The sequence below is a fragment of the Chlorocebus sabaeus genome, chromosome 6 (genome assembly GCF_047675955.1).
Source record: "Chlorocebus sabaeus isolate Y175 chromosome 6, mChlSab1.0.hap1, whole genome shotgun sequence".
NCBI lineage: Eukaryota > Metazoa > Chordata > Mammalia > Primates > Cercopithecidae > Chlorocebus > Chlorocebus sabaeus.
The window spans coordinates 51,670,812-51,688,931 of NC_132909.1; the positions used below are offsets into that span (position 1 = coordinate 51,670,812).

An 18,120-nucleotide genomic window follows, 5' to 3' on the forward strand; every position below is an offset into this window, starting at 1 on the left:
TTTATCTTTTTAACGAAAACTGAATAGTATAATGTGGGCTCTCCCCCTTCTCCTGTCCTCCAGCCTAAGTTTTCTCTTCACAGTTGTCCACTGGTATCAGTTTCCTGTCCATCCTTCCAGATGAATTCCATGGATAAGAAACAAAAGAGTTAGACGTTTCCACTTTCTCCCTGTTTTTTACACCAATGGCTATATTAATTTACATTTTTTGGACCTTGATTTTTTTTTTCTCCCACTTATACTCTATTTGTAGACTTCATCAAGGGTCCTCATTCTTTTTTGTTAAAAAGCTAACTGAAATATTTCAAAAATAATTCCTTTCAGCAGCAAATATGAAACTCCTCCTGTTAAGATTCAATGGATAAACATTTTCTCCCTGATTCTTGTACATTTCCTATAGAAAACTCCCAAGAAGGGGATAAAGTTCTTGGTTTAAATTTTGGTTTCCATCTTCCAGGAATTTATAACTACCTGCAAAACTGCTGCCCTCATAGTGTCACCGCTGTCCACACAGCGGAGGGATATCAGTCTCCACGCACTAAAAGCTCACCCACAGAGTGGCCACCACAGAGGGTCACAGCAACCTCTTACCCCAACAATGGGCTCTGCAGGCTGCCTCAATCAAGGACTTTCAACTCCACAACCTCTCTGGGATCACTGGGAGGAGTGGTCAAAGGTGCCGATTGCTGCATGCCTCCCCCACACCCAAAATTCTGATTGAACTGCTCTGGAGTGAGGCTTGGGCATCCTTGCTTTTTTTTTTTTGAGACAGGTCTCACTCTGTCACCCAGACTGGAGTGCAGTGGCACGATCTCAGCTCACTGCAAGCTCCGCCTCCTGGGTTCACACCATTCTCCTGCCTCAGCCTCCGGAGTAGCTGGGACTACAGGCGCCTGCCACCGTGCCCAGCTAATTTTGTATATTTTTAGTAGGGATGGAGTTTCACCGTGGTCTCAATCTCCTGACCTCGTGATCCACCCTCCTCGGCCTCCCAAAATGCTGGGATTACAGGCGTGAGCCCCCACACCCGGCCTGCTTTTTAAAATTTTTAATTTACTTTTTATTTATTGGAGATGGGCTCAGTACCATGGTTTTTCACAGGTGTGATCACAGCCTCAAAGCCCTGGGCTCAAGTGATCTGCCGACCTCTGGCTCCCAAGCAGCTGGGACCTCAAGTGTACACCACCATGCCCAGGTAATTATTTTATTTTTTGGAGAGACAGAGTCTCCCTATGTTGCCCAGGCTGGTCTTGAACTCCCGGACTAAAGCGATCTTCCCACCTCAGCCTCCTGAGCAGCTGCAACGCCAGGCACATGCCTTCACGCCCAGCTACTACTTAGAAAAACGTCCCCAGAGGATCACTTGAACCCAGGACATCGAGGCTGCAGTGAGCCATGACCTCACCACTGGACTCCGGCCTGGACAACAGAGAGACCCTGTCTCAAATAATAGTAATAATAAAAACAGAGAGCTCCCCAGGTGACGAGAACATACAGCAGAGGCTGAGTACCACTGGCTGAGAACAAGGAAAACTCACAAGCAGCAGCAAGTGCCGGTGCCTGTTCTCAATACTCCACGGGACAGGCAGCCACAGCAGGGTTCAGCACAAGCTTGCACTTCATGCACATTCCCACTTCATAACTTTTTTTTTTTTGAGACAGAGTCTCACTCTGTCGCCCAGGCTGGAGTGTGGTGGCGTGATCCACCTCCCGAATTTAAGCGATTCTCTTGCCTCAGCCTCCCAGTAGCTGGGACTACAGGAGTCCGCCACCACCATCAGCTAATTTTTGTATTTTTAGTAGAGACAGGATTTCACCATACTGGCCAGACTGGTCTCGAACTCCTGACCTCGTGATCCGCCTGCTGCGGCCTCCCAAAGTGCTGGGATTACAGGCGTGAGCCACCGCGCCTGGCCCATGACTTTTTTCTTGAGTATTCCAGATGGCTCCAGAACTGTGAGACAGAACTGGCTGACAGAGAGAGACACTGTCTCAAGTAATAATAAAAAGGCCCCTAGGCTGGAATGCAGTGGTACAAACACAATGTACTGTAGCCTGGACCTCCGGGGCTAAGTTATCCTCCTGCCTCAGTCTCTCATGTAGGTGGGACTACAAGCGTGCGCACTAAGCCTGGCTGATTTTTTGTAAAGATGAGGTTTCACCATGTTGCGCAGGCTGGTTTCAAACTCCTGGACTCATGCGATCCACACACCTCAGCATCCCAAACTGCTGAGATTACAGGCATGAGCCACCACGCCTGACCCTAAGTAATTCTTTTTTTTTTTTTGAGACAGAATCTCACTCTGTCACCCAGACTAGAGTGCAGTGGCTGCGAACCTGGCTCACTGCAACCTCCACCTTCCAGGTTCAACCGATTCTCCTGCCTCAGCCTCCCAAGTAGCTGGGACTACAGGGGTGCGCCACCACACCTGGCTAATTTTTTGTATTTTTAGCAGAGACGAGGTTTCACTACGTTGGCCAGGCTGGTCTTGAACTCTTGACCTTAGGTGATCTGCCCGCCTTGGCCTCCCAAAGTGCTGGGATTACAGGCGTGAGCCACTGCACCTGGCCCCAGTAACTTCTGAACACCATATTTGGAACACATACCCTGGAGTGGAGGAACTCTATAAATACTGAACTCTAGCTAGGAAACTTCTGCATAGAGGTGTCCGTTAGCACTTTGGAACATACTTTCTGTGTATTCTAGAATGGAGCAGGTAAGTCAGTCTATTACTGTTCATGGAAATCAGGTTCCTGATTTTAGAATTAAGGAAAGGGGGAAAGGATGACAATCAACCCTGTGCTGTTGGATTAGAACTGGAGGTGTCAACACAACCTCAAGATTCTTTGTGTGTGGGAGACAGGGTCTCACTGTCTTGACCAGGCTGGAGAGAAATGGTGAGATCACAGCTCACCGCAGCCTCAAACTCTTGGACTCAAGGGATCTTCCCACCTCAGCCTCCCGAGTAGCTGAGGCAACAGGTACATGCCACTACATCCAGCTAATTTTTAAAATTTTTATAGAGGACAAGGTTTTGCCATATTGCCCACAATGGTCTCGAACTCCTGGGCTCAAGTGGTCCTTCCATTTTGGCCTCCCAAAGTACTGGGAATACAGGCACGAGCCACCATGCCCAGCCATGATTTTTAACATATACAAGCAGCAACGCAGATAGATTAAGTGTACATACATCTATTTCCCAGATCCGGCTCCTAGAAGCAGTGATGGCCCACTAGCAAGGAGCACCCCCAAAGTCAGATCTTGGCATGTAAATATTCTTCTGTAATAAAAGGAAATACAGCCGGGCACAGTGGCTCACGTCTGTAATCCTAACACTTTGGGAGGCCAAGGCAGGTAGATCGCTTGAGCTCAGGAGTTTGAGACAAGCCTGGGCAACATGGTGAAACCCTGTCTCTACAAAAAAAATACAGAACACTTAGCCAAGCATGGTGGCATGTGCCTGTAGCCTCAGATACTCAGGAGGCTGAGGTGGGAGGATCACTTCAGTCCAGGAGGTTGAGACTACAGTGAGCCATGATCGTACCACTGCATACTCCAGCCTGGGTGATGCAGGGAGACCATTTCTTGGGGAATTAAAAAAAAAAAAAGAGGAATCAGGACTCCCCCGGGGAAGAGCTGGGTCCAGGGAACTCAGGCAGCGAAAGGAGAAGAAAAACCTGGTGAGGCCAGGCGCGGTGGCTGGCCGGGCGCGGTGGCTCACGCCTGTAATCCCAGCACTTTGGGAGGCCGAGGCGGGCGGATCACAAGGTCAGGAGATCAAGACCAGCCTGGCTAACACGGTGAAACCCCATCTCTACTAAAATTACAAAAAATGAGCCGGGTGCGGTGGCGGGCGCCTGTAGTCCCAGCTACTCGGGAGGCTGAGGCAGGAGAATGGCGTGAACCCAGGAGGCGGAGCTTGCAGTGAGCCAGGATCGCGCCACTGCACTCCAGCCTGGGCGACAGAGCGAGACTCCGTCTCAAAAAAAAAAAAAAAAAGAAAAAGAAAAACCTGGTGCAGGAAGGAAGTGATCCAGGAATGGTGGGCACATGCCAAAAGCAAACAGGAGCCAATGTCAAGGGGCTTCTACTGGCTAAAGCTAAATAGCCAAAAGAAATCATTTTAAAGGATCAGAATCCATTCATTCAACTAAACAAGAATCCATAAGTCTACACCCGGGGTTGGCAGACCATGGCCACAGGTCTAACAAGACCAAAGAGAAAGCTTTACCTAGTATAGAAAAACAAATAAATCAATGCAGAAAGAATGATGGAACTAAAAGTCACCATCCTGTAGCTGTCACAGCAAAAACTGATACAGGCAAAAAAAAAAAAAAAAGATACTAAAAGGAGTAGCCGGAATTCTGAGGAGTTACAACATAGTTACAGAGTCTCAAGTGTCTCCCTACAGGGTACTTACTGATTACAAAAGAAAAAAACAGAAACTGGACAGTGGAGATCCCTTGGCAGGGGTTCAAAGTCAGCATCACCAGTGACCTTATTTGCAAACCTCTGCCATGCACTCCCGACGTGATGCCCTGAGAGGTACCCAGGGCCATGTTGGGTCTGCCTGCCAGAGACACATAACCTGACTCTAACCACAAGGAACAGCAGACAAACCAAAATCCAGGGCCACTGGCTGACATAGCTGGCCTGAAGCCAAGTGTGGTGGCTCACGCCTATAATCACAGCCTTTGGAACGCTGAGGTGGATCACTCCAGCCCAGGAGTTCAGGACCAGCCTGGGCAACGTGAGACCCCATCTCTGCAAAAAAAACAAACACACACACACACACACACACACACACGGAGCTCTTTAAGATCAAAGCTGACTAAAGGGACCTCCACTAAATGTGACCTGGAGTTTTCTGCTGCTGTGAAGACAATTGGAAAAACTGGCCAAACCTTGTATTAAGGCCTGCAGACTGGAAACAGTGCTGTACCAATGTTCACCTCCTGCTTCCGTCACCTCGGCACAGTGTGCAGGAGCAAACTTGTCTTCAGGAAGTAGATACAGAAATACATAGAGGTGGCCGGGTGCGGTGGCTCAAGCCTGTAATCCCAGCACTTTGGGAGGCCGAGACGGGCGGATCACGAGGTCAGGAGATCGAGACCATCCTGGTTAACACAGTGAAACCCCGTCTCTACTAAAAAATACAAAAAAACTAGCCGGGCGAGATGGCGGGCGCGGGTAGTCCCAGCTACTCAGGAGGCTGAGGCAGGAGAATGGCGTGAACCCGGGAGGCAGAGCTTGCAGTGAGCTGAGATCCGGCCACTGCACTCCAGCCCAGGCGGCAGAGTGAGATTCCATCTCAAAAATAAAAATAAAAAAGAAATACACAGAGGTAAAGCGCTGTCAAGTCTGAATTTGACTCTCAAAGAGTTTAGGTAGAAACCCATGTGAAGGCCAGGTGCGGGGGCCCATAATCCTAACACTTTGGGAGGCTGAGGCAGGAGGATGCGTGAGCCCAGGAATTGGAGACCAGCCTGAAAAATATACGGAAACCCCATCTCTATAAAAAAATAAATTTTAAAAAATTAGGCCAGGCACGGTGGCTGGCTCATGCCTGTAATCCTGGCACTTTTGGAGGCCAAGGCGGGTGGATCACCTGAGGTCAGGAGTTCAAGACCAGCCTGGCCAACATGGTGAAACCCCGTCTCTACTAAAAAGACAAAAACTGGCTGGGCACGGTGGCTCAAGCCTGTAATCCCAGCACGTTCGGAGGCCAAGGCAGGTGGATCACGAGGGCAGGATATTGAGACCATCCTGGCTAACATGGTGAAACCCCGTCTCTACTAAAAGCCAAAAAATTAGCCGGGCGTGGTAGCGGGCGCCTGTAGTCCCAGCTACTCGGGAGGCTGAGGCAGGAGTATAGTATGAACCCAGGAGGCAGAGCTTACAGTGAGCAGAGATCATGCCACTGCACTCCAGCCTGGGCGACAGAACGAGACTCCATCTAAACAAAAATAAAGATAAAAATAAAATTAGCCGGGCGTGGTGGTGGATGCCTATAATCCCAGCTACTCAGGAGGCTGAGGCAGAATTGCTCGAACTCGCGGGGTGGAGGCTGCAGTGAGCCAAGATTGCGCCACTTCACTCTAGACTGGGCAAAAGAGCTAAACTCCATCTCAAAAAAAAAAAAAAAAAACTTAGCTGGGTGTGGTGGGGCATGCCTGTAGTCCCAGCTACTCAGAAGGGTAGGATCACTTGAGCCCAGGAGGTCGAGGCTGCAATGAGCCATGCGCCACTGCAGTCCAGCCTGGGTGACAGACAGACCCTGTCTCAAAGAAACAAAACAAAATACAAAACGTGAAAATGGAGGCTCTGGGTAAAGAACACACAGGACATCTCGGGACGGTTCTCGCGCCTCTCCTGTAAGTCAGACGTTACAATAAAGTAAAACCTGAAAGATGAATCCTGCGGCACATGCATAGAAAAAGGTCTGGAAGAAAACACAATGTGTGGGATGAAGGGGCGGGTGGGATGGGGGTCAGAGAACACCCCAGGATTCTCACCATCATCATATATCATTGTTCATAATTTTAAAAGAACATAGGTTTTAAAGTCTAAAACAGACCAGCGCCTCAGGGCTGGGTTGGTACCTCCAAAAGAAGCCCTGCTTCCTCACCTCACCATCCGGCCCGATGGCAGGCGTCTGTCCTTCTGCATTTTCTGCCTTCTGGAAATAGAGAGAGACACAGTCAGGCTCTGACCTGCCAGGCTGAGGCCACACACACGAAGACGGCCGCTCCCATCCCACCTGCGGCAGGCACCACACCAGGCCCAGCACACCTTCTTTTTCTTTTTCTTCTTTTTCTCCTTGGCGACCTGGGCGGCCTTGTGCTGCCGCACCAGCTCTGTGAGGTTAGCCACGTACTCATCTGTCTGTTGCAAGAGGTAGGCCAGGCGCTTGTCCTTCTTCTGGTCGATGAGCTTGCGGTACCCCTCCTCATCTTCAGCCTACAAAAGCGTGGGGGTTACTGCAATGTGGTGGCACACTGTGCACATCTGTGGGCACCCATGGCCAGTCAACCCAGAGGCGCACTGAGGGCGTGCATGGCTCACGGGGGTGCTGCGCCACTGACCCTTCACACAGCAATCGACTCCCTGTTCAGGAACAATTTCCTCAAAACCTACCAAGGGCTAGGTTCCAAAGGCACCTGCTAAGCAGATGGTCCCGCCAGGAGCCATTTACAGAGGCCATGAGCCAGTCCTATTCACTCTGTTCACAAAACACACCCCAAACCCAAAGCCTTCTCTCCACAAAGTCCAAGGTGCATCCCTCCCACCAACTCCTACAGCAGCCCCTCACCTTTCTAAGAAGACATCAGATCACATCACCCACAGCCAAAACCCTCCCGGGTGAGGCTCTCATTCATGATCAGAATCCAACCCACAGTCCCCCCAATGGCCTGAAAGGTCCCACGCCCCACCTGCCCCTGTGAGCTCTGACCTCACCTCCCACCTCACACGATGCTGTGCTGGGAGCCCAGGGCTACCGGCTGTCCCTGGCATACGGCTGCCTGCCACCTCGACCTTTGTTCCGTGCTGCCTGGGGCTCCTCTCCTGGGTCTCTGCATTTGTGCATCAGGGCCACCCTTTGGGCCTCTGTTCCGAAGCCTTCGCTTACTACCCTATCCCTCCCCTTCCATTCCGCTTCACCCTCCTCACTGCAGCTGTCACCATCCACTACTCTGTTTGCTTCATTCGTATATCTGCCCCTCAAGCACAACCGACAAGGACAGAGGCCGTGTCGTGCTCCCTTCTGTGTCCCCCATACACAGAGCAGCACCTGGCTCAGAACGTGCTCCCAGTATCTGTCCAACCAGCGACTCAGCCACAAATAAATGGTCAGAGATGTTTATCCTAGGGGTGGGGGGTCTGGATCGCACCACCTGTGGCTCTCACAGAATGAGGGGAGGGGGCACCACCTCCATTTTCCAGTGAAGCCAGAGGAGACAGCAAAGTGGTCTGAGGTCACACAGTCACTCTGATGATCAGAGGGATCAGCAAAGATCCGAGCCCAGGACTGACTCCCAAGCCCGCGCCTGCTCTTTCCTTCACCCCACTTCTAACTCCGAGCTTTGAAATGCCTTGGTGTGACCCTGGGGAGCGACCCCTGGAACCTGCAGTACCAGCCACATGTGTGGAAGGGTGCATGTCAAGAAGGCGGGACCATACCATGAGCCTCCGCATGCGCTCCTTCTCGATCCGCTCGTTCTCTTTCTTCTGCTCCCGCTCCGTGTTGGCATGGTACGTGGCCACTGCCTTGGTTAGCTTCTGGATTTTGCCTGTGACCGATCTGTGATATTCCTTGAAATCCTTGGCATGCTGGAGAATGCTATTGAGGTATTCCTGTAGAGAACGCGCAAAAGAGAAGGCTCACCCCTCAGCAGCATGGCGGACACATCCCCCGCAAGGCTTGTTTAAAACCTAGAATACTGCCCAGGTGTGGTGGCTCACGCCTGTAATCCCAGCACTTTGGGAGGCCAAGGTGGGTGGATCACGAGGTCAGGAGATTGAGACCATCCTGGCTAACACGGTGGCTAACACCCTGTCTCTACTAAAAATGATTAAAAAAAAAAATTAGCCGGGCATGGTGGTGGGCACCTGTAGTCCCAGCTACTCGGGAGGCTGAGGCAGGAAAATGGCGTGAACCGGGAGGTGGAGCTTACAGTGAGCCAAGATTGTGCCACTGTGCTCCAGCCTCGGCAACAGAACGAGACTCTGTCTCAAAAAAGAAAAAAAAAAAAAAACCTAGAATATCACTTTGGGAGGCCAAGGAGGGCAGAATGCCTGAGGTCAGGAGTTCGAGACCACCCCAGCCAATATGGCGAATCCCCGTCTCTACTACAAACATAAAAAATATCACCCAGGTGTAGTGGCGCATGCCTGTAATCCCTGCTACTTAGGAGGCCAAGACAGGCGAATCGCTTGAATCCGGGACGCAGAGGTTGCAGTGAACCGAGATTACACCACTGTACTTCAGCCTGGGTGACAGAGCGAGACTCTATCTCAAAAAAAATAAATATAATACACAAAAAACGCCCTTTGCCTGTTGCGGTTGGGTTTCTCTGATGATAAAACTCAGCAATGGCAACTGTGGGTGGGAAAGGCCCTCGAACACCGCAAGTGGGCACACAGGGCAGTCGACTTGCAAGGCAGCACAGCATGGATATGAAACGTCTCAAAAATGTTTCCAACCCTCCCCCCAACTTGTTCCATCACTACAAATTTACTTTAAGGAAATACCAGAGACCAGTCCCAAAATGTTCAAGCCAAAAATTCCTGTCCTAGCATGATTTTTAATTTTCAAAAGCTGAAATATGTTGCATGTCCTCAAACAAGAAAAGGTTGACATAAATGATCAGATCCTGGACCCACTGAAATAGAATACAGTGTGGACATCAAAAGTCATGTTTCCGTGATACTTAAAAACAAAGAAAGCAATGTGGCCAAGAGCAGCAGCTCACGCCTATAATTCCAGCACTTTGGGAGGCCGAGGCAGGCGGATCACTTGAGGTCAGGAGTTCAAGACCAGCCTGGCCAACAGGGTGAATCCCCATCTCTACTAAAAACACAAAAATTAGCCAGGTGTGATGGCGCATGCCTGTAATCCCAGCTGCTCAGGTGGCTGAGGCAGGAGAATTGCCTGATTCCAGGAGGAGGAGGCTACAGTGAGTGGAGATCACGCCACTGCACTCCAGCTTGGGCAACAGAGTGAGATTCTGACTCAAAAAAAAGACAGCAAAATTTTAGAAAAAATTAAAAAACAGCAATTTAACATTGTATTAATATACAAGCAAAAAGGCTGAAATAATATATATAAAAATGCTGGCGGCCAGAAGCAGTGGCTCATGCCTGTAATCCCAGCACTTTGGGAGGCCAAGGAGATCAGATCACAAGGTCAACAGTTTGAAACCAGCAGCCTGGCCAACATAGTGAAACTTCGTCTCTACTAAAAATACAAAAAATTAGCCAGGCATGGTGGCAAGTGCCTGTAGTCCCAGCTACTTGGGGAGCTGAGGCAGGAAAATCGCTTGAACCCAGGAGGCAGAGGTTGTGGTGAGCCAAGATCGCACCACTGCACTCCAGCCTGGACAACAAGAGTGAAACTCTGTCTCAAAAAAAAAAAATTAGCCAGGTGTGGTGGCGCACACCTGTAATCCCAACTACTCAGGAGGCTGAGGCAGGAGAATCCCTTGAACCCAGGAGGCAGAGGCTGCAGTGAGCCAAGATCGTACCACTGCACTCCAGCCCAGATGACAAGAGTGAAACTCCGTCTCAAAGGAAAAAAAAAAAAAATGTTGGCCAGGCATAGTGGATCATGCCTGCAATCTCAGCACTTTGGGAGGCCAAGGTGGACGGATCACTTGAGGTCAGGAGTTCAAAACCATCCTGACCAACATGGTGAAACTCCATCTCTACTAAAAATACAAAAAACATGTTAGCCAGGCATGGTGGCAGGTGCCTATAATCCCAGCTACTCAGTGGGCTGAGGCAGGAGAATTGCTTGAACCCAGGAGACGGAGGTTGCAGTGAGCCAAGATTGCACCACTGCACTCCAGCCTGGGCGACAGAGCGAGACTCTATCTCAAAAAAAAAAACATGTTAACAGAGATTGCTGTGCTGATTATCTAGATTATTTTACACTACACAAGTAAGATATAAATGATAGAAAATCTCTAGAAAATCTATAAATGACCAAATCAGCACAATCATCCCCAAATCCTTACTTGACTTTAGATTTGAAGATTTCCATCTTATTGATTCATCCTGGGAAACCCTGAGTCAAATCAGTCCCTATGCTGCCCAGAACCCTCTATGGCTCCCACTTCACTCAGAGTGACAGCCCAAATCCTCCCTGAAGCTCACAAGGCCCTGCATCACCTGCCCGTCACCTCCCTGCCCTCCCCTCCTTCAGCTCACCCCGCCACTCACTGTACTCTGGCTACATGCAGGTCCTTACTTTCCATAGAAAACACAGGCACATTCCAGCCCCAGGGCCCTTGCACCTTCTCCTTTTCCCAGAAAGCTCTTTCCACAGATCTGTGTGGCTCCCTCCCTTGGTGGTCTGCCCAGATGTCACCTCCAAAAGAAAGAACTCCCCCAACATCAGGTCTACAACAGCCCTTTCCTTTCTCTCTATCTCAGCTTGATTTTTCTTTGTGCCCTATCACCTTCCAGACATGCTACACAGGGATTTGATCATTATCTTCTCCCTACCATTGGGTTTTTACACCAATACGCTCTCAGTGCCTAGAATACTGTTACGATGAGCAAAAGAGAGACAAGCAGCATGTTTAGGAACAAAGCAAACACAGCCCCGTGACAACCACTGGGACAAGCCAAGCAGCCAGGTGGGTGGGCTGCAGGGCCTTGGGGCCACCGGGGTGTACCTGGTGCTTCTGCCGTCGCTTGCGCTCCTGCTCAATCTTCTGCTGCTTCTCTAGCTTCTCGGTGATGCGGGCCTCGCGCAGGGACTGGCGCTTGCTGCGCTTGTAGGCCTTAGCATTGAGGGCTGTCTCCAGCGCTGTGTCCCTCCGCATGCACACCACCACCTCCTGGCGCAGCTGTAGGAGGGAAGAGGACAAGCCCACGCACTGCACGGCTCTGTGGCATCCACAATGACGAACACACATGATGACGTCACATGCTACACCGCTAAAGGAGCATTTTAAGTGCCTTACACACCCAGTCTGTGTGTGCAGGGGACATCTAATAGGTGCCCCCGGGCAGGGCGAGCACAGGACAGAAGGTGATCACTTCTGGACACCTAGCCAGTGGGTCCTCTCGGACCTCCAGCTTGCCCCCCTCTACCACACACACAGCTTCTTAGGAGTCATTCAGAAGTACAGCACCCTTGGCTGGGTGTGGTGGCTTAACACCAGTAATCTCAACACTTTAGGAAGCCAAGGTGGGAGGACTGCTCAAGCCCAGGAGTTTGAGACCAACCTGGGCAACATGGTGAGACTTCACCTCTACAAAAACTAACTGAAAAATTAACTAGGTGCCCAGGAGCAATGGCTCATGCCTATAATCCCAGCACTTTGGGAGGCCGAGGCAGGTGGATGGCTTGAGCTCAGGAGTTTGAGAGCAGCCTGGGCAACATGGAGAAACCCTGAGTCTACTAAAAACACAAAAACCAGCGTGGTGGCTCACGCCTGTAATCCCAGCACTTTGGGAGGCCAAGGCAGGAGGAACACCTGAGGTCAGGAGTTCGAGACCAGCCTGGCCAACATGGTGAAACACTGTCTCTATCAAAAATACAAAAATTAGCCAGGCGTGGTGGCACGTGCCTGTAATCCCAGCTACTCGGGAGGCTGAGGTGGGAGAATCACTTGAACGTGGAAGGCAGAGGTTGCAGTGAGCCAAGATCGTGCCATTGCACTTCAGCCTGGGCTAGAGTGAGATTCTGTCTCAAAAAAATAAAAATAAAAAAAATAACCCCAGCATGGTGGTGCACACCTGTAATCCCAGCTACTCAGTGGCTGAGACAGGAAAATCACTTGAACCACAGAGCCAGAGGCTGCAGTGGGGCGAGACAGCATCACTTCACTCCAGTCTGGGCAACAGAGTGAAACTCTGTTTCAAAAAAAGGAAAAATTCACCAGGTGTAATGGTGCACGCCTATACTCCCAGCTACTCAGAAGGCTGAAGTGGGAGGATGACATGAGCCTGGGAGGTCAAGTTTGCAGTGAGCTGTGATCTCTCCACTGCACTCCAGGGTCTCACTAACAACAGTACCCTCAGAAATAGACCCATGCGGGACAGCACATGGTGGCTCATGCCTGTAATCCCAGCACTTTGGGAGGCCGAGGCAGGCAGATCATTTGAGGTCAGGAGTTTGAGACCAGCCTGGCCAATGTGGTGAAACCTTGTCTCTACTAAAAATATTAAAATTACGCATGGTAGCACACACTTGTAATCCCAACTACTTGAGAGGCTGAGGCAGGAGAATTGCTTGATCCCGGGAAGCGGAGGCTGCAGTGAGCAGAGATTGTGCCACTGCACTCCAACCAGGGTGATAGAGCAAGACTGTCTCCCAAAAAAAAAAAAAAAAAAGGGAAAGAGAGGAAAAGAAAAGGAAGAAAGAAGCCCTTGCAAGTCTGCTTCAAGAGGCAAGTGCTTTAGGGTAGAGAGGTCCATGTCTCCAGCACTGTGCAGGACTCAAGAGGAAGGTTCTGCAGTGAATAAGTGCCCATGGGTGGCCACAGCTGCTTTTCACAGCCCAGGCAGGTGTAATACTAGCCCAGCAAGCCATACTTGGAGGCTTAACAGCAGTGTTGGTGACAAAGGCCCTTTTTGGAAAGCTGCGGCCGTGCCGGCACCCACCTGCCTCTGAAAGTTCAGCAGCCTGAGGGCCTTGAGCTCAATGGTTGCTTTGGTTCGCAAATCCCCGGCCAGGGACCCGGGAAGGTTTTCAAGTTCCTGAATTCGGTGTGCAATGCGAGCCTGCAGCCTGGGAGCAGAGAAGAGAAGGAGCAAAGGCAGTGAGAGGCTTGCCAGGGCACCCGGTTATAGCTGGAGCTGCAGGGGACCCATCCCTTGAGGAAGGAAGGTGCTGGTCATGAGGCAAGAGATGCCTCAGAAGAGGATGCTGGCCGCAGGGCAGAGCAGAGAGGGAGGCAGCCAGGGACACTCCTCAGGACCGGGCCTCAGGGGGCAGCAAACAAGATTCCTGATAGGCGCGCCCAGTTCATGCCTGTTCAGTGGTGTGAGCCAGGTTCTGGCATCAGGTGGGCCGGGGTTTTCATGCAGCCCTGGCATGGATGAGGCGCAGGGCCGTGAGAATCTACTTCACCTGCACACCTCAGCATTCTCATCTCAAAACTGAGGCGACCCCTTGGAGAGACCCTAGAGGTGTGGTCTGAAGATTACGAAGGTTACATAGGACGGTTATGTGAACTAATCCTGTCAGTCTTTCCGCACATACTCATTGAGCACCAACTGTATGCCAGGGACCATTTTGAGCGCAGGGCCTTAGCACTAAACAAGATCAACAAGTCAAGGAACTCTCAGCCTCATTAGAAAAAACAGTCCATAACGGAGATTTAAAAAAATCAAATAACCACTGCAATTCCAGAGAGTGGCTGGAAGTGACGGGAAGGGCCTCCATAAGGAGGGAATCCCAGCAATGAGGCCTGAATGAGTAGAAGGAGCCAGCACGGCCTGCGCAAAGTTCCTGGGGCAGGAAAAAGCCTAACTTGTTAAATAAATGAAAAGAGGAACAGAGAGAGTGGGGTGGGTGAGGAAGGATGCTGGGCAGAGTTACAGGCAGGTTTTAATCCAGGGAGTAGATCTGACGTCAATCAATCGTGAAAAGAGAATTCAGGCCAGGCGACATGGCTCACGCCTATAATCCCAGCCCTTTGGGGGGCCAAGGCAGGCAGATCACCTGAGGTCAGGAGTTTGAGACCAGCCTGACCAACATGGAGAAACCCTGTCTCTACTAAAAAAATATAAAATTAGCCAGGCGCAGTGGTGCATGCCTATAATCCCAGCTACTCGGGAGACTGAGGCAGGAGAATCACTTGAAACCGGGAGATGGAGGTTGTGGTGAGCTGAGATCACGCCATTACACTGCAGCGTGGGCAACAAGAGTGAAACTCCATCCCAAAAAAAACAGAATTCAGACTGCTGTGTGGGAAACAGACCGCAGCCAGAGTGGGAGCAGGGAGGTGAGGAAGGAGGTGTAGGCCAAGTGGCAGCAGTGGACACAGGGCACTGTTTCCTAAGGTGGGGGAGAAAGTTGAGTGGCTTCCCCAGGGGGACATAGGGGACAGAAAGTAGTGACCTTGGGAACTGGGGCCACGCCCTCACCTGTACTCGCGCTCCTGCAGGATCTCCACAGGGTCGAGGCCCCGCGGCTTCTGGATGGGGGTGATGCGGCTCTGCTTCTGGTGCAGCGGCACCATGGGTGCGGGCTGGGCCGGCTGCCCGGGGGACTGGGTCTGGGGTGGCATCACAGGCGAGGCGGCAGGTGGGACGGCAGGGGGTGCAGGGGAAGGGCGACCCGTTGGCTGCGGGGGGATCAGTTTCTGAGGGGTGCTTGTGGGGGCAGCAGCATTCGCCATGGGTCCTGGGAGGAGGCAAGGGGCCAGGGCATCGTGTTGAGCTCTGGGGCCCATCCAGGCTGGAAACAGAAAGCTGCTGGGCTGCTCCAGGCCCTGGGGACAGGCAGACCCCGCCCATCTCCCACCTCTCACCTAGGGGTGTCCCTCACACCCACCTTGGGCTCCAACCTCCTCCAGATCTCAGCCTCACCCTTGTCCCTCACACCCTTCACTGGGGCCAGCCCCACACCCCTGAGGCTTCTGTGTTCTGTCTGTGGCTCTACAGCAGCATTTCCTGTCGTCTCCTCCCAGTGCTAAATCCAACGGAAGCAATTTCCCCTTCAATGCCCATCGCTAAACCTCAGGCTCCAAGAGGGTGGGTAATGAGTCCCACTGCCTCTTTGAGCCCACCAGATGGGAGCCTGCAGCACTTACTGAGCAACCACATATACAGGGCTCAGGGACTGGGTGAAGGCCACGAGGGATGGGATAAAACGACAGTCATTGGGAACTGACTGGCTACAGGGGAGACCTGGGGACCACCACAAGAAAAGTGCAGGCTGCGGTTCGGGCTGGCCACCTTGGCCCTTTCTCCCTGCTAGGGCTCATCTCAAGGCCTGCGCCACCCAAGCTTGCAACGGGGAGTCAGGGCATGGGTGCACCACCATAGAAGAGGGAGCTCACCTTCAGGCCAGGGCTTGGGAGGCCCTCCAGGAGGCTGGCCCGGCATCCCAGGGGGCACGCCTGAGGGTCCTGGGGGGGGCATGTTGGGCCCTCCCATACCTACACGTAGGGAGAAACAAACAAAAGAGAAAATAGTGCTCCCCAGGTTTATGCCTGCGCCCAGCCCCGTGGGCAGCCCTGGCTTCAGGGGACACAGCAGGTACACCTATTAACCAGCACCCCCAGGGGAAGCAGGGAGCTGGGGAAGCAGCATTTAGCAGGACAGCTGCCCCCACCACCCGAGCACCCAGAAGTACAGCATGGGCCTGTGCAACCCCAAACCGGGGAACCCAGTTGGCAGCAAAGCCCAGTCTGTCCACTCCTCCACCCACGCCCCAGCCATTCGCTCTGAGACACCTGAGGGCCAGGGCAGCCAGCCTTACCATGAGGCCTGCTGTAATTTGGAGGTGCCGGGCCGGGACCGGGGCCAGGGCCAGGGCCAGGGCCAGGTCCGGGTCCTGTTGCGGACACCGAGGGTGGAGGTAGCGTTGGCATCTGCTGCTGCATCCCAGGCATTGGCCGCTTGCCCTGCACCGCCATCTGCAGGTGGTCGGGGAGGGGCTGCCCCCTGGCCAGCATCTTGTAGGCCATGATCTGAGCTCTGAGCTGGTGCAGCTGGTTCTGGTTAAATGGGGTTGGGCCCCGGTTCTGCTGCCCCAAGGCCTGAGGGTCAGCACCATCCAGCGGTGCCCCTCCTGGTCCGGAAGACATCTGGGGGCCTGAAGACGGGCCACTGGCTGGAACTGGACTAGAGGCATGCTCAGAGCCACCCAGGGGCGAGGGGTAACCTGCAGAGAAAGGCCAGCCCACTGGTCACTAGGCAGCGTACGTCTGTGATTTTTACAACTTCTTCCCTACACCAGCTCCTACTCTGAGACAGGGCATGGCCAAATGGCATCCTTCTTGAGTCAATCAGGGGCACCTGGAGGGCACACGCTGGAGGCACCTCAGCCCAGTAGCCGGCATGGTGGATTTGGTTTAACCCACGTCTCAGTAAGGTGCTGCTGGTTAATGCTGAGAACCTGTGCGTGAAATCACGGCTCTTTCCCGGCCTCCGCCTGCCTGTCCACAGGTGGGGTCCACATCTTCGGGCTGGCCAGGCCCACCCCCAACATTTCCATTCCCAGTGGAGCCCCTGAGCTTCCCACCCCTGATGACAGCAAGAACTTGGCAAGTCACCCACCATATCACTTCTCAATTGTCCTCGTACAGAAAAGGCACCTGCTGGGCTCATTAAAGCAGAGTCCCAGGCCCTAGGAATCTGTATTTTCAGTAAGTGTCTGGGTGCCATGGGGCTGCTGCCCTGCACAGCCGTGCTCTATCACCCATGCTGAATACGGTCTGCCCCCCAACCAGCACTTCCCCTTCTGGGGCTGCTCCAAGACGAGGTGGCCAGAACAGAGCACCAGCCATGCCACGCCAGACAGCCCTCTGTGGCAGGCCACCCACCCGGCTAAATCATCCGAGGTACTCCCGGAATCCATCCTGTGGGAACCCAGGGGAAGAAAATGATCTGAGGACTCTGGTGTATGACAAACACAAGACAGGAAGGAACGCAGTTTGGTACCTTGGGAGTGCTGGTCCATGGGGCTGGGCGGGGGCCCCATCCCAGCGTGGCCCCCTGACCGCATCCCCATTCCTTTCATCTGGTTGTAGCGCGGGTCGTCTGACATGCCCTTCTCATGCATGGACTCCATGGGCTGCGAGAGGGACCATGACAAGGCAGGGTGAGCATGTGGAACGTGAGATGGTGGCGCGGCTATGCGCTGCCCAAGAGAAGCTCGAGGGCACTGAGAATGGCCACCTACGACAACATGCATCTCCCCAGTCCCCAGCGTTACTACACGGCTCGGCTATAAGGCAGGGTTCTGACACCTACTTAGGCCTTAAGACAGGTACACAAAATAAATGTCGCCCAGTGGAGCATGAGCACCTGGGAGACTGTGGCCAGGCAATCCTCATCTTCCACCACCCGGGACCTCCTGTGGCCCCGACACTTAGAAACATCACTTTTCTTATGGATGCTAATACGACCTTTTCTTTCAGATGTTGTATGTATAACAGAATATGTCCTCTAACCATGCCCAGGGACACACAAAAGAGACTTGTGACCGTAAAGAGGCTTCTCCGCCTCGCTGACTGAAGGTCCTGCTCAGTGCAAGTGAGTGGTAAAGAGAGTGGCTGAGGGGCACGCCTTGGAGAAAAGGGAACCCACTGCTCGGCTCTGCGAGCGGCACAGGTGAGCTCAACAGCCAGAACGGGGGAAACGACGTGGCTAAAAGCCTTTTTAGTAATTTGGATGTTTTTCTTCATTACCAAAAGAAAACTTTGGAGTGATAT

General features: G+C 52.5%; 1 protein-coding gene across 8 annotated transcripts in view; it reads right to left on the reverse strand.

Moving 5' to 3' along the window:
* Positions 1-18,120, reverse strand: part of SMARCA4 (SWI/SNF related BAF chromatin remodeling complex subunit ATPase 4) — a 102,143-nt gene that overhangs the window by 58,319 nt on the left and 25,704 nt on the right. For all 8 annotated transcript variants that reach the window (XM_007995270.3, XM_007995269.3, XM_007995266.3 and 5 more), the window contains exons 3-11: positions 17,348-17,480; positions 16,164-16,568; positions 15,742-15,840; positions 14,825-15,083; positions 13,337-13,463; positions 11,401-11,574; positions 8,183-8,356; positions 6,794-6,961; positions 6,630-6,680 (exon numbers count right to left, since the gene is read on the reverse strand). In XM_007995270.3, coding sequence (XP_007993461.1) covers positions 6,630-6,680; positions 6,794-6,961; positions 8,183-8,356; positions 11,401-11,574; positions 13,337-13,463; positions 14,825-15,083; positions 15,742-15,840; positions 16,164-16,568; positions 17,348-17,480 — 1,590 coding nt within the window. The remainder of the gene's footprint in view (positions 1-6,629; positions 6,681-6,793; positions 6,962-8,182; positions 8,357-11,400; positions 11,575-13,336; positions 13,464-14,824; positions 15,084-15,741; positions 15,841-16,163; positions 16,569-17,347; positions 17,481-18,120) is intronic.